The 14,383-nt window shown below is 53.0% G+C and overlaps 1 protein-coding gene across 26 annotated transcripts in view; it reads left to right on the plus strand.

Annotated features, from left to right (window-relative positions):
• MYO18A (myosin XVIIIA) overlaps positions 1-14,383 on the plus strand; it is a 94,223-nt gene that overhangs the window by 19,856 nt on the left and 59,984 nt on the right. For 4 of the 26 annotated variants that reach the window (XM_070482668.1, XM_070482673.1, XM_070482674.1 and 1 more), the window contains exon 1: positions 11,945-12,023. The exons of 18 other annotated variants lie outside the window; for them this stretch is intronic. Coding sequence is in view for 3 of the 8 variants with exons in the window: in XM_070482678.1 (XP_070338779.1) it covers positions 12,018-12,023 (6 nt within the window). In the remaining 5 variants the exon portion in view is untranslated. Of the gene's footprint in view, positions 1-11,896; positions 12,024-14,383 lie in introns of those variants that run through there. 4 more of the 26 variants (XM_070482678.1, XM_070482684.1, XM_070482669.1 and 1 more) reach the window with 3 other exon arrangements.

The following is a 14,383-nucleotide window of genomic DNA, read 5'->3' on the forward strand; positions in this document are numbered from 1 at the left end:
CTGACAGGTCTCGGAGGGTGTGGACTGGAGGCCGGCAGGGCTCAAGGCTTCCTCTTCCCCTCTGCTGCTTTCCCTGGGCCGCCTGCATGCTGGAATGTCGGCAGGCTGGGAATTTTCACAGCGAGGATTTTTCCCAGTCACAGCAACAGATTCCAGCTGGAGCCTGGGGACAGCTCCCACACGGGCAGGGGCTACCAGGGAGGGCAGGGGCTGATGGTAGGACAGCCCCAATAGCTCTGCTCTTGGGGTCTGGGCTCAGTTTCCATCCTCTCTGGGAGATGCAAACATCTGTCTCCCCACTGGAGCAGGCCAGGGGAAACCTGGGCTTCTGGAGCTGTGGGGCTCAGGAGAGGCAGTGGGAGGCCTTGGGGACCAGAGGCTGTCTCAGTGAGGAGAGGACGTGGCTGGCCATGTGCCTCAAGGCCTCCCTTCCTCCAGCCGGGGTGTGAGTCAGCAAGGGGAGCCGCCTCGGATTCCACCCTCAGGTGGGGCTGAGCCCGCCAGATCCAGGTTCTCCCGCCTATGGGGCCACTCAGCCTTGGCAGGAGGTGGCACTGCTGAGTTTGTCACCATATTTGTCCTCCACTCTGTGGGCTCCACAATGCCTCCAGGGCGTGGCTCCCTCTCTTAGTGACCTTTCCGGCCCCTATGCCCTTTGCCCCCTGATCTCAGTTCTGCTGGCTCCTCCCTCCTGTTCTCTTTTCTGCAAGGAGCTGACTCACTTCCTCCCTCCCTGCCCAGCCTCTCTCACTGCCAGGCCCTGTGGCATGCAGGGTACCCCCAGCGAGGGAGATTTCTCACAGGGCACTTCCTGGGCTCGCTTCTCTGGCAGTGGGACTGTAAGGCTGCCCCTGGCTTTGGGGCAGAAGAGGGTGGGGTGTCGAGTGGAGTGGGGGTCGGGGCAAGGCTCTGGGCTGTAGGGAAGGCTAGGTGCTGATGGCCTGGAGCCTTAGCACAATCAGGGCAGGATGTCAAGAAGCCTTGGTGAGCACCTGCTCCGTGTCACACTGTGGGCTTGGTTCTGTGGAGGAGAAAGGCCGAAGATGCCATCCCTGTGATCAGGGAGCCTGTGCTTTCTCTAGAACAGAAGACATCTGCTAAAAGATAGATCTCAGCCCACAGTGGCATGGGCTAGAGGCCAAGCAGCGACAGCACTGTCAGGCAGCAAGAGACGGTCGTGACTCTCTGGAACACCAGTTTCATACCCAGCCCCATCACATCAAGGGGAAAGTGTCTGGAAATTCTAGCAGAGCCTTCTAGGGACATGGCGAGGAGAAGGGTCTGATGCTATCTCCTCGTGTTAGTTCTTCCTGCTGGGGTCCTGCACCCTGCCCCTGCTCACCCCACCTCCTTCATCTGTGGACTGGTTTGGTTGTGGAGCTGATTGCAGAAGCACTGGCTTCAGAGCAGTGAAAGGTTCATTCTGGGAGGGCTGGCATTTTCTACCTCGCCCTCCCTGGAACTGTCCAGGCTGTGGCAGTCTGTGTGCCTGGCACTTCAGGCCCTGGGGACACAGCCTGGGCTGGGCCTGGCACAGCCTTGCATCCTTCTCTGCAGGCAGCCCAAGTTCTAAAGGACACAAGCACAGGGTGAGGTCAAGTCCCCAGTCACTTGGCCATGCATCAAGATCAATAGAAGCAAGATGGAAACTAGGCCCGCCGCCTGAGAAGCCTGGGGGACTGCTGTGGGCTGTCTTCCTGGAATCAAGTGACCAGCAAACATCCCTATTCCCCTTAGCACTTGGCTTTGCCTCGCAGAGCCCCCACGGCACTGGCAGTCTGCAGTGGTCCTGCTTCTGGCCTCAGGAGTTCGGAACAATGACAGGAGTTTCTTGTTTAAGTGAGGTTGGGGGCAGCAGGTAGGAATGAGGCCTAGGCTTGGAGCAGTCGAGGGGTCCCAGCCTGACCATCCCACCCAAAATGCCCTCACCCTCCCTCGTGGGAGGTGAACCATCCCGAGCAGGCACATGGGTGCCAGTCTGCATTCCTCTCCCAGGGCTTCTTTATTGTTCCCTTCCTCCACCCATCATTACTTGGCCCTGACCTGGGGAGCAGGACTGGGCTCTGCGACAGGACACCCAGCTTGGAAATGGCTTGGGACACAGATACACACACACATACAAACACACACACTGCAGAGTTTAGTTTGGGTTGTCATTTTCTCCCGTACTCTGCCATCAGCTTCCAGTCCTTCTAACCAGCCCTCACCTTCTCTGTCCACAGGAAGGCTGGCCTCAACCCAGAGGGCTGGGTCTCTGGGCCAGGAGAAGGCAGTTTTCCAGTTTGTATCATGGCCCTGGGTTCCCCACTCAGCTCCTGTGTCTTCTTTAGGCCACTGGTTTTAAGGTCTCTCTTCTGTGCCTCTGAAAGAGAGACCTCTGCTATAAAGGGTCCCCTACCCTCCCTTCCTGCCCATTCTCTTCAAAATCCCAAAACTGCAGCTCTTATTGTTGCTGTAGAAACAGATGCTTGGCAAATATGAAGTTGGATGGAAGTGCTGGTTTTGGCTGTAGGGACTGCTTTCAGCTCATTTTGGGGAGGAAAAAAAGGAGGATGACAGCACAGGCAGAAGGGCCCACCAATCGGGAGTCGCATATGATTGTGTGTTGTGTTGTTAATACATTGGTACATATTGGGTACAGCATGGACTCGAGCCAGACTCCTGGGTTCGAATCTGGCTCTGCTGCTTACTAGCTGGGTGGCCTTGGACAAATTATTTAATTTCTTTGTACCTCACTTTCCTCATCTGTAAAATAAGAATAATAATAGTACTTTCCTTGTAAGGTTGTTTAGAGGGTTAAATGAATCAATACATTTAAATCACTTAGAATAGCGTTGTCATCATCACCATTCATCTGTCTCTGATGTGTTGGGAAGCACTTGGTGCCTGGGAGCTTGATGGGCCATCTGCCCACAGGCCTGCTGATGACTCAGCTCTGCTCATGGCGGGTGGGGTGGCCGGTGGGGGGCTTTACTCTTGTCCCCAGGATGGTGCTTTTGCCCAAAGAGCCTTCCAGGTGAAGATAGGGAAATAAGGCCCAGATTGGTCGCCAAACTTCCTCAGGGTGACACAGTAACCTCAGAGTGGGATTGCTTTGCCCAGGGCTTCCAATCTAGTGTGTAGTTTGATGCCAGTTTTTAAAATTGTGCAACTTTTCGTGTGACTTCCTCCAGTCAAATTCTTGGCTGATGCCAATAGCTTTGAAATACCAGGCTTCTTTCTACCTATTTGTTTTCCAGTTGAACAAGCTCTACTTTTTTGTGGTTTCTCTACAACTTATTTCGTTTCTTCATACCTGTCTTGCCTCTGACAGCCTATCTGGATTAGGGCCCAGCAGGAATTGAGGGCGGAACTGAGGCACAGAACAGAGAGGCAGCCCTGACCTGCCAGTACCTGGGTCTGTTCTCTCTCCTCCACACCTACGAGCTTGCCCAGATGCTCCCACTTGGATTTTCTAACTACTGTAGCAAAACCTTTCAAATTCAGTGCCTGCGATGGAATGTGATAGCAGTCAGATCCACGCCCTCTCCCGTTGTTCCCCATGGATCCAGGGCCGGGGAGCTTGTTTGAGCCTCTCTGTCATGGCGAGCATGCCCTGGAATCCCTTCTCCACCATGTCCTCCTCCCCCTCGTCCTCATTTGGTTCATCCAGCTGGCTAAGTAAGGAGGTGTCCAGTTGTGGTCCTCACTGCCCCATGGCAGAATTCTGGGCACGCTGCTCAAGATGAGGCTTCATTGGCCTTATTTGCCCTTGAAAGCCAGGCCTCTGCTGGGACTTCTCTCTCTGGGAGCACTAACATCAGATGAGCCCAGCAGCGGGTGATGTGGGGAAGCCCTCAGGCCACTACATTCCAGATGTCTTACCCATGCATGATCCAGACACTGCAGAAACAAGGAACGATTGTGTGGCACTGAGGGGCTTTCTCCCGGGCCTGGGATGCCTTGGGGTGGGGGCTGGCTTCCATTCAGCCTTGCCTTTTCAGCCCCTCTGCATCTGGTTTCTGCTCCCAGGCTGGGTGTTAAATTGTGGCTATGGTCCCTTCCCCTATTTCTTCTGAGGCCTAAGGGTGAAGGCAAGGCCCATGGGGACAGGATTCCAAGCAAACCCCAGGGTATGAGTGGGAGAGAACAGCAGGTGGTCAGGGGCAATACTTGAAGGAGTCTTTGGCAAGGATGACCAAGACAAGCTAAAAGGGAGATCCTCTAGACCCGACCTGTCCAATATGACATTCTGCAAAGACGGAAATGTTCTATATTCTGTGTTTTCCAACTTGGTAGCCATCAGCCACAGGTGGCTTTTGAGCACTTGAAATGTAGCTAGTATACCTGAGGAACTGAATTGTCAATTTCATTTTAGTTTAGTTTAATCAGAAGTATTCCCATTATTTTGATTTACCTTCAATTTAAATAGGCACACATAGCTGGTGGCTGCCATATTGAACAGTGCAGCTCTAAACAGCTCTCAGAAGAAATGGTGAGGTGCTCTTAGAGGCTCATCTCCTCTTGGCAGTCGCCCTGGTTGGGCTGAGGATGGTGGCGTTTTTCCTTCCTCCTAGGAAGGAAGGCTTGTCCTCTCTGGCAATTTCTATACTTCATCAACTCTGGAATCCCGATGCCCTGCGGCCAACAGGTCCCTGGCCATGTGCCACCACAGCTGGGGCAGTGCTTCCCCACCTCGCCAAGCGTGTTTTCTGCCCAGCTTTGTAACACACAGGTGCTCACATGCCCCGTGGATTTGGCCAGGGCTGTTAATGCGGAGGTGGTGGATTGGTTGGAGAAGCTTTTGCTTCTTCCTTCCTGCTTCTATGGAGATTGGGTTTGTGCTTTATTTTTACTTAAAAGGCTTCTAGAAGCAGGCCCAAATAGGGCCTCCAGAGGTGAACACACAGATCCTCAAACCTTTATTGAATGTCCAGTGTTTGGAGGAACCTGGGGCTTATCTAAAGGAACCTCTCTGACTTTGAGAATAAGCCTCACAGGCCTCCAACTCTCACACCCCAGAAGACCGTACTGATATTTTACTTAAATCAGTGTGGCTGACCCTTAAACTGGGTTTCATTTTTTTCTTCTGTGGACATAGAGAAGAGTTGTCCTTTGTGTGAAAAAGAGAACAATACTTCATTATGCTTATTCTCTCATGTCTGCCAGAGCGGGTGGGGATGGGAATATCGTGTGTGGTGCATGTAGTAGACTCAGAAGTGACCCAAGTCTTGGTGGGATTTGGGGCAGGGCTGTGGAGGATTTGGGGGACCATCCTCAAGGCTGGCCCTTGGCTTTGGGCCTGGTGGGAGCTTGGGAAGCAGAGGCAGTCTGGAAATCCCCAGGGGCCATGAGGAAATCCCCAGCAGCCAGAGTCCTCAGGGAGCAGAAGTCTACTGGAGCCGCCAGTCAGGTGGTCCCTGCAGGCTGCCAGGACCTGACTCTGAGGGGACAAGCCCAGACGTCCCTGCTTGGGCTCTGTGCCCATGAGACAGTGTGGTGTCACCAGGCTCTGAGCAAACCTCTGAGTGTTTCAGGGCAGGGCCTAGGGGAGTGCTGAGCCCTAAGCCTCAGTGACCACCTCTGGGGCAGTGATCTAGGGCTGGCCACCCCACACCCACTGACCCTCCTGAATTGCTTGTCCCAGACCTCTCCCCAGTACACAGGCTCACGGCCACCCTGGAGTCTTCTGTTTATTCATGTAGCCATCCATCCATTTGATTCCATCAGTAAGCATTTATTGAGTGCCTATTATATGAAGGGGCTGTTTTGGGCTTTGGGGATGGAGCGGTGATGAAAGCAAAGTTGGCGCTGAGCTTATCCTTGCCTCTTCTTGGCGTATCCCTCCAGAGTAAGGCAGAGGCCATCTTGCCGCCGCAGCCCCCTCAGCCTTGAGCTCCCGGGGGACGCCTCTTGGGGGCGGGGCCAGGAGGCCGGCCCGGAGGAGGTGAAATCCCGCGGCCGCGGCGCCGGCGGGCTGGTAAGAAGGAGGCGGCCGCCCTCTGCCGGGCTCTAGCGGCGCTGCAGGGTGGGTGCATCCCGGGGCTCTGAGCGCATGTGCCGCGCCTGGCCCCGCCCTCGGCCCCGCCCCCGCGCCGTGCGGAACGGGGAAGCCGGCAGCAGCGTGGGCCTGGGGCGGAGTCCTCTGCGTTCGCCCGGGACCCACCCCTAGGGCGGCAGCCTCTGAGCCCAGCCGCGGGTGTGCACCTTTGGTCCCGGCAGGTTTCTTTTCAGCCCTCCTTTCCCTCCCTGCGGCCGTCCCTAGGCTTCTTCAAGAGGGTCTGTCCACTTCCACTTTGGGTACACGGGTCATCGATGCCCAGTAAAATTTCAAAAAGAATTCCGTGCCTTAAAGGATGCCAGTCACCGTCTACTAACACTGTTACCTCATAACAGAGAAGACATTTGTTACACACCGAAAAATAAGGAATAAAGGATAATCTTTCCCAAGGGAGGGAAGGCAGTGGTGCTGAGGAACCTTTGCAGTAGCCATTCTAGAGAATGCGTCTGTAACCGTGGTATAGGGAGCCTTTCTACCCCAGGAAGCATAGGTGCTCCAGGCCCTCCCCAGGCCCAAGAGCTGAGTACTCAAAACAAGACTCCCGCAACTTCCCTACCTAAAGAGTTCTGTTAGTGACATTTTATACATCGCAAATTAGTAATTAGACAAGCACTGTACAATTACTATCCGTATATGGAGACAGTGTTTATAGCCCCTTTTTTATTTTTTATTTTTGGAGGAAGATTAGCCCTGAACTAACATCTGCCACCAATCCTCCTCTTTTTGCTGAGGAAGACTGGCCCTGAGCTAACATCTGTGCCCATCTTCCTCTCCTTTATATGTGGGACGCCTACCACAACATGGCTTGCCAAGCAGTGCCATGTGGGCACCCAGGGTCCAAACCGGCGAACCCCAGGCCGCTGAAGCCTAACGTGGGCATTTAACTGCTGCCCACTGGGCCGGCCCCTGTAGCCCCTTTTTTAAAAAAAGTTTTGATTTAAAGGGGAACTAGAGAGACAAATGAGGTCAGAGGAGTATTCTTTTGTTAAGATGTTAATTAGAACCTCAGTCTCAATGCTTTCCAAAATATCTCCCTCTAAACTAGCCTCAAGAAGCTCACAATCTAGTGGGGAGGAGACCAAAAAAGAAGCAGGCATTGTGCTTCTCACAGTATTCACCTTGGTCGCTGCTAGTTGAAGAAGTGAATGACTTCCTTTCCTCCTCAGAGCCACCGTCTAGCCTGCCCCCAGCTCTGCTTAGCTGCTGTGCCTGGCCAGTTGCCAGAAACAGAGCCAGGGACCTTTCACCTGCCCCATGCCACTAGCGTCAGAGAGCAGAGTAGTTACTTGTTACTCTTTCTGGATATCCCTTTGTTCCCCATTCTGTTCCACCCCGTTTATCGCAGGTCAGTTAGTTAAGTCCAATGGATATTTGTTGAACACCTACTGTGTGCCTAGTGCTGGAGAGTGGGGTGGGATCCAAGAGAAGTAGGAAATGTCCTGGTTCTCCGGGGAGAGAAGGCTTCAACATACAACACAAATAGTTTACCACCAAAACGTTAGTTTATGCTGTGTAGTTGTGGCATATAGTACATTAAACTTCAATAAATTCAATTATATGGTTGTGTAAGAAACTATATTGCTGTCGTCTAAAATTGTAAACGTTGTATTTTGTGTATTTTTATTATGTTGTCCATGACCGTATACATTATGCTTTCATGCAGGTATATTATATAGATTAGTATATACAAAATCATGTGTACTATAGTTTATGAGCAATTTAAGGAAATTTTAAGAGTAAATTTGACCATATTCTGTTTTTGCCTTACATGCTGTGTAATATGTGAGTCCTCCGTATCTAACAGCACCACACTGAGTATAATCAAGAACCACCACGTGTGTGTGGTGATATTCAGGTATAGACAGTGAGTACTGTGGTTTTTAATAATAATTTAATCACTGCCTACAATGTACCACGCCTGGTACATGGGTGCAGATACAGTGTACCTACTATCTTTTTAAATTCTCACGACAGCCCCATAAGGTAGGTGTACTATTGTAAGGCGGAAAAGTAAAAACCCTAAGAAGTTGAGTTTCCCTTAAACCAGAGAGCAAGAAAGAGGTTGAGCTGGCATGCAGATCCAGCTGTGTCTGACTGCGAGGCCATGCTCTTTGCACTAGGTTATCATGCGGGCCTTGGGTTTGGGGGAAGGTTTCATAATGGAAGTGGGACTTGAGATGGACCTTGAGAGATGGGGAGCAAAGTCCAGTGGCTGGTGGAGAGGCCTTCATACATAAAGGCTCTGGTGGTGATGAGGTCAGGGGACCGTGAGAAGATCTGCCTGAGAGAGTGAGAGCCTGGTGGGCTGGGGAGGGGGAGAGGGAGACAGAAAAGTGAAGGGGAAGTGTGAGGAGGGGCCAGGTTATGGCTGTCCTTGGAGGCAGGCCGAGGGGCCTCGAGGTGGTCTGGCTGGCTGTGGGAGTGACCATGGCCCCCAGCACCACAGGTCAGGCTGATTGAAGACACGGACCTGGCCCTGAGACAGCACCGACCTTTGAGCAGCATAGGGACTGGTTGTGGTTGTGTGTGAAGCTGAGTGGGATGCCAGGGCCTCAGGTGTCTCCTCTGAATGAAGAGGTCTGCCCTTCTCACTAAAGGAGGTGAAACTGCCTTGAGAGATCTCCGTCAGTAATGCCAGTCATCTCAGAGACGGAAGTGACAGGATCTAGTCATCCCAATAGGAAAGAGGAGCGGCTGGGCACGTGGTTACTAGTAATTCAGAACAAGACTGTGCAGCTACAGTGCCACCTCAGTCACCCAGAAGTCATCTTCCAGAGCACTGCTGAATGGCAGGTAGGCCTAGAAGGCCCTCAAGCAGCCAGAATAGAGGATGCTAGGTAAACATGTGAAAACGCAGGCCCTTCACTCACAGGAGAGCCTGCAGTTTTGCTGATATCCCTCTGTTGTACTCTGGACTCTGTTCTATCAGGCTTGGTTATCTGGTTTACTAGCCTTTGGCAGAAACAGCATATTAGAAGGAAGTGAGACTGCTGGAGACAGGTACACTGACAGGAAGAGTGACAGCTGACGGCTCAACAGGGGTAGAGGAGAAAAGAACTAAAATGTAGATATACAGACACAGAGGGTGTCTGGCCTTCCTAACATGGGCGTAGAGCAAGGCTGCAGGTTGACTGCAGTGCCTGGGATGGCTGGTGCCCTTTGAGAGTGGCTGGGGGCACTGGTGGGGCAGGCACTAGCCTGTGAAGTCAGGAGTCATCATGGTGGGGACAGTGTGCCCTTCAGTACAGGATGTAGTGAAACGATTGGGTTTGAGAGGGGAAGCTCAGCTTGAGATGAGTTTAGAGTGTTTTACTTAAGAAAGTTAGAGTCTATAAAATGTTTTTTTTTTGAAGAAGAAGATTAGCCCTGAGCTAACTACAGCCAATCTTCCTCTTTTTGCCGAGGAAGACTGGCCCTGAGCTAACATCCATGCCCATCTTCCTCTATTTTATACATGGGACGCCTACCACAGCATGGCTTTTGCCAAGCGGTGCCATGTCCGCACCTGGGATCCGAACTGGCAAACCCCCGGCTGCCAAGAAGTGGAACGTGCGAACTTAACTCCTGTGCCACCAGGCCGGCCCCAATAAAATGTTATTTTGATGTTTGTAAATGGTAATAGAATTTAGAAAATTACTGAAAATAGAAAATATTTTGTCCCTTAAAGGCAGTAGGCTTCAGTTACTTGGAAATTTTGCTTATAATGCCTCTTTTTCCCCCCAGCAATCACAGATGGATAATAATAGCTAAAACTTACTGAAAACTTACATACTGGACACTAAAAGTTCTTAGAGCTTTGCAAGTACTAATTCATTTAACCCCTACAGTAACCCTCTGTGGCAGGCATGATTATTTTCCCCATTTTACAGAGGAAGACATCGAAGTGCAGGGTTAAGTTGCATAGTTTACTGCATGGAAGGACCGAGACCGACCCAGGCAGCTGGCTCTGGAGCTCTCACTAACTTAACCACGGCACACCACAAGTAATTCCTTTAAAGCAGTGGTTCTCAGAGTCACACAGAGGACCGGTTAAAACACAAATGCTGGGCCCCATATTCCAGAGTTTCTGATTCAGTAGGTCACGGTGGAGCCCTAGAAATTACATTTCTAACAAGTTCCTAGGTAATGCCGCTGCTGCTGGTCTGGGGACCACACTTTGAGAACCAAAGCCCTTTCACTAACTGAGATTGCACCCATCTCTTACTAACCATATGAAAGAGTCAGTGCAGCATAATCCTCATTTTACAGATGAGGGACCTTTGAGTCACACAGCTAAGTCATTCATTCACTCATTCATTCATTCATCAGATGGGCACCCCTGCACTAGGCCTCATGCTGGTCTTCCAGTTGAGCTGCTCTCAGCCTTGGCAGCCTGTAAGGATCACCTGGGGGAGCTTTTAAAAATCCCAGTGCCCAGGCCTCCCTCCAAGACCAATTAAATCAGAAACTAGGGGGAAGGGGTGGGATCTAAGCTTCAGTATTTTTAAAGTCCCACAGGAGATTTCAGTGTGCAGCCAAAGTTGGCACCATTGTGTCAAGAAAGCAATGGGGATGAGAAGGTCTGTGACACAGCACGCACTCCAGAAAGGCCAGACGATCTCTCCAGGAAGACTTCCTACTCCCTAGAAAGCAGAGGATGAACCCTGTGTCCTAATGGCCAGTGTGTGTAACCTTGCTTGTACAGTGAGTGGTAGGTAGGAGGCAGAGCTGGGCTTTGGTCCTCTCAGGCAGTGCCTGCCAACCCTTTCATAGAGAGAGCAATACGCTTTACTGGACGCACTGGGCTCACAGGACGGGCCGGGTGAGAGGCCTGGGGTCTCTAGCCACCCTGGTTGGGCACTGGTTAGGAGACACCTCTGCTCCAGGGCTTCCTCGTACCTCCCCCACCCTCGCCCTTTTTTTTTCCCTGGAGAGGAAGAGGGAGGCAACGCCTGTTTCCTTTTTACCGCACAGCTGACAGCTTCTGAGACAGCTTCAAAAGACCTGTCTTTTGGCTCCTTCCTACCTGCTCCCAGCTCCCGTTTCAGCCTCTCGGGGGTACCCCAGCCCTGGTCTGGGCATCCTGTGGGGCTAACTGAAGAGTCGGGCCAGAGGTTCTCTTTATGAACCGGCAGGCCTTGCTCATTGGCCAGACACCCACGATTTCCTCTGTGTGCAGAGTCAAGGCCCACTCACCACCTGCCACCTACCCCGCCCTCTGTGCCTGCACCGTCACTGGCTGTGTGGGGGCAGAGGCATGTATACGCAGAGAGTGCAATTGATTCCATACCTATCCCCAGTGTATTTGTTATGACGAGGCAGCAACAGTGGGCCTCAGACTGATTGTCTGGGTCTCTGCTCTTGCTGGACTTCACAGAATGACTGTGTGGCTGCTGTTTGGGCACAGTGTGGGCCCTGTGTGTCATATTGGATGTGACGTTACTTGGCCTCTGCCGCAGTAATTAGATGGCTGGGGTGAGCCTATGATTTGTGTGTTCTCAGGAGCGCTGTGCTGTGATTCAGTGTTCGTGCGGGCTGGGGAGTGTGTGTGTACATGAATGCGCATGTGCTTGTCTCGATCCTGGCCTGTGGGGCCGGGGGCTGCAGGTCTCAAATTCCTCTGCTATTTTTAGGGGCCGTATCAGCTCAGCTGTCCGGGTGCCCGGGTGTGTGTCAGTAGGAAAGTCCCACCCTCCCTGTCCCTTGCCCCTAACCCTCCAGCACTGCCTGCCCCCCACCCATGTCCTTGCTCTAAGAGCCTCCTCCTTCCCTTCCACGCAAGTGTATCACCCTCTCCCTCCCGGCATACCTGGTACCCGCAGTCCTCCAGGCCACTCACTCTCCGACTGGCTTCGGCCAGGGTTGGCAGCTCCCGACGGGAGGGGCCTGGGGAGAGGGAGGGGCACAGGGGCGGGGCTGCAGCCAGTGCTATTTTGAGCTGCTAACGGAGCAGCATCGGAGAGGAGACTCCTTGCTCTGGGCTGCTCCAGGCCAGGCCATGCGGGTGAGTGTCCCTCTGACCCCCACCCCGGAAATGTCCCGGGCTCCTCATGCTGCTTCCTCATTTAGGAAAGGAGGGGCCTTTTTCTTGTTTCCTCAGATGTGACTGAAGAAGGTAGGGAGGGCTGGAGAAGGACTGCCTTGGGGCTTGTCTCTGAGCCTCTTGGTGGGGAGGGAATTACCAGCGCCGGCAGCCACACAGCCCCACGGAGGCGAGGGGCAGGGCCTCCTGGGCCTGACTCATGACTTTGAGAGCTTTGGAGGGGGCGACTGTCTTCTAAACCTCACTGTCCTGGGACTGTGTCAGCCTCCCCACAGGCTGTGACATGCCTCCCCCACAAACCATTAGTGCTTGAGGCCTTCATTCCTTGGAACGTTATTTTCTTCCGGAGCCCAGAACCCCAGCACCTCCCAGGCCTTTGGAAGGATTGTCCCCTGCTTCATGTCGCCAGTATAGTCCTCCGCCCCCTTCCTCTTGGTAGACAAGAGAGGGGCTCAGGAGGGGTGGTCCTTGGAGTTGTCAGGGATTCCCCCTTTCACTCTCTCCAAGAGGGGACCCAGCACGGCCTCCTCCCTTTCTGTGGATCTGACACTCGGAAGGGGCACAGATGGCATCTCTGGGATGCCCTGACTGTCTGTAGGTCTCCCTTTTAGGAGAGATTACTCCAAGGAGTAAGTTCCTTAAAAAAGCAAGTGAGGAGAGACATAGCTGCCTCCCAGTCCATTCTGTTCCCCCCACGCCACCCCTCCCAGCCACCAAGGGTAAGGTTTTCGGTTGTGTCAGCAGTTGGCAGAGTGTGTGGGCTGGCCTGGGGCGGAGGTGCATTAGGAGGGTGGGGCCTGCAAGACTTCTGTGTCCCCCCTCACCCCCTGCCAAGAAGTGGGTACTTCCTGGTCTAGCTGACTTCCCACCCCGCCCCACCCCACCCTGGGCCCCGGGCCACCAGCACCAGGTCACAGAGTCAAGACTCTGTACGATGATGGCCAGGCAGATGGCACAGTGGCCTGCAGGGAGCGTCCCTAGGGAAGCAAGGCCTCCAGCAGGTCCGGCCGTTGGAGGAGGAACCCAGGCCCTTCTGCAACTGCAGTGGCAGCAGGAAGCCATTCCAGTGCACCTGCTTCCTCCGGGCTAGCCAGTAGCGACTGAGGGTGCTTTGGCTGCTTTCTGTTCCGCCCTGGGTAGGGGACAGCTCTCTCTGGAGGCTGGACCAAAGGGGCCAGGGGGTCCCTGCCAAGCTCTTTTCCCCCTTTTCCTCGGGCTGACAGCAGGACCTTTAGGCCGCTGCCTGCAGAGCTCCAGTTTCTCGAGCATCTCTGTATAAAGCTTATTCGGGTTATGGGTGGAGGGGCAGGTTAGCCATGGGAACCTCTGCTTTCTACCCAAGCTGTTATTCTGGCCAGTGATGTCATGGAAGGACAACAGTGAAGGTGAACCAAAGGAGGTGGGGGCAGGGCTTGCTTCCATCCGTTAACATGAACCTTGGAGGTTCTTGCTGGAGGACAGACATGGATGTGAGTCCTAATTTGCTACTTGCTGCTATGAGGCCTTGGGCAGGTCATTTCTGAGCCTCCTTTTGCTTATTTGTATAGTAGGAATCATATTAGTATCTACTTCAGAGGGCTGTTGTGAGGATTACATGAGGTAATACCTGTAAAGGGTTCCACACTGTGCCTGGCACTTAGTATCTGCTCCGTAAAGGTTAACTGTTATTACTATTATCACTGTTATTTCTTCCCTACACCTTCATCCTCCCCTATCATTAGATTAGTTGGTGCTTGGTTGGGACTGACAGGGAGAGGGTCACCTGGGAGCTACCCTCCGTGCCTCAGAATGGGAAAGGAGAGAGAGGAGAATGCCATGCTTCTTTTTTCTTGGATTGAGAAGCCCAGAGTGTGCATGAGCATTGGCAGAGGGGACAGGTGCCAAGTTCCCTTGGCCACTGGTGGGAGCTTCTCTTCTTCTAGGCACTCTCTCTCAGGGTACCTGCTGCCCTTGGGGGCTCACAGTGTGTGGACGTCTGCTGTGGACACTTGTGCCTTGATGCATTTGTCCAGGCTGGGCATTCCATGCCTGAAGGGTGCCTGGTGGGCATTCCATGATTCTCCTGGTGGCATTTGTGCCCCCAATTCTTCCCCCACCCACCCCCGTGAGGGCACAGAGCATGGTACGTTAAGGGTGGATGGTCCTTACTGATGTTGCAGAGGGTAAAAACCCAGCCTGGCTCAGCCCCCGGGACTGAGCATAAATGGGTCCCTCAGCACATTGCTTGGATTTCTCGTCTTTGAGAACAAATGCTTTTACCTATTATCTTCTCTGCTTTTTCTTTTTTATTGACTAGCCATCTTTACACTGGAAATAAGCAG

This window comes from Equus asinus, chromosome 13 (genome assembly GCF_041296235.1).
Source record: "Equus asinus isolate D_3611 breed Donkey chromosome 13, EquAss-T2T_v2, whole genome shotgun sequence".
In the NCBI taxonomy this organism is placed as follows: Eukaryota; Metazoa; Chordata; class Mammalia; order Perissodactyla; family Equidae; genus Equus; species Equus asinus.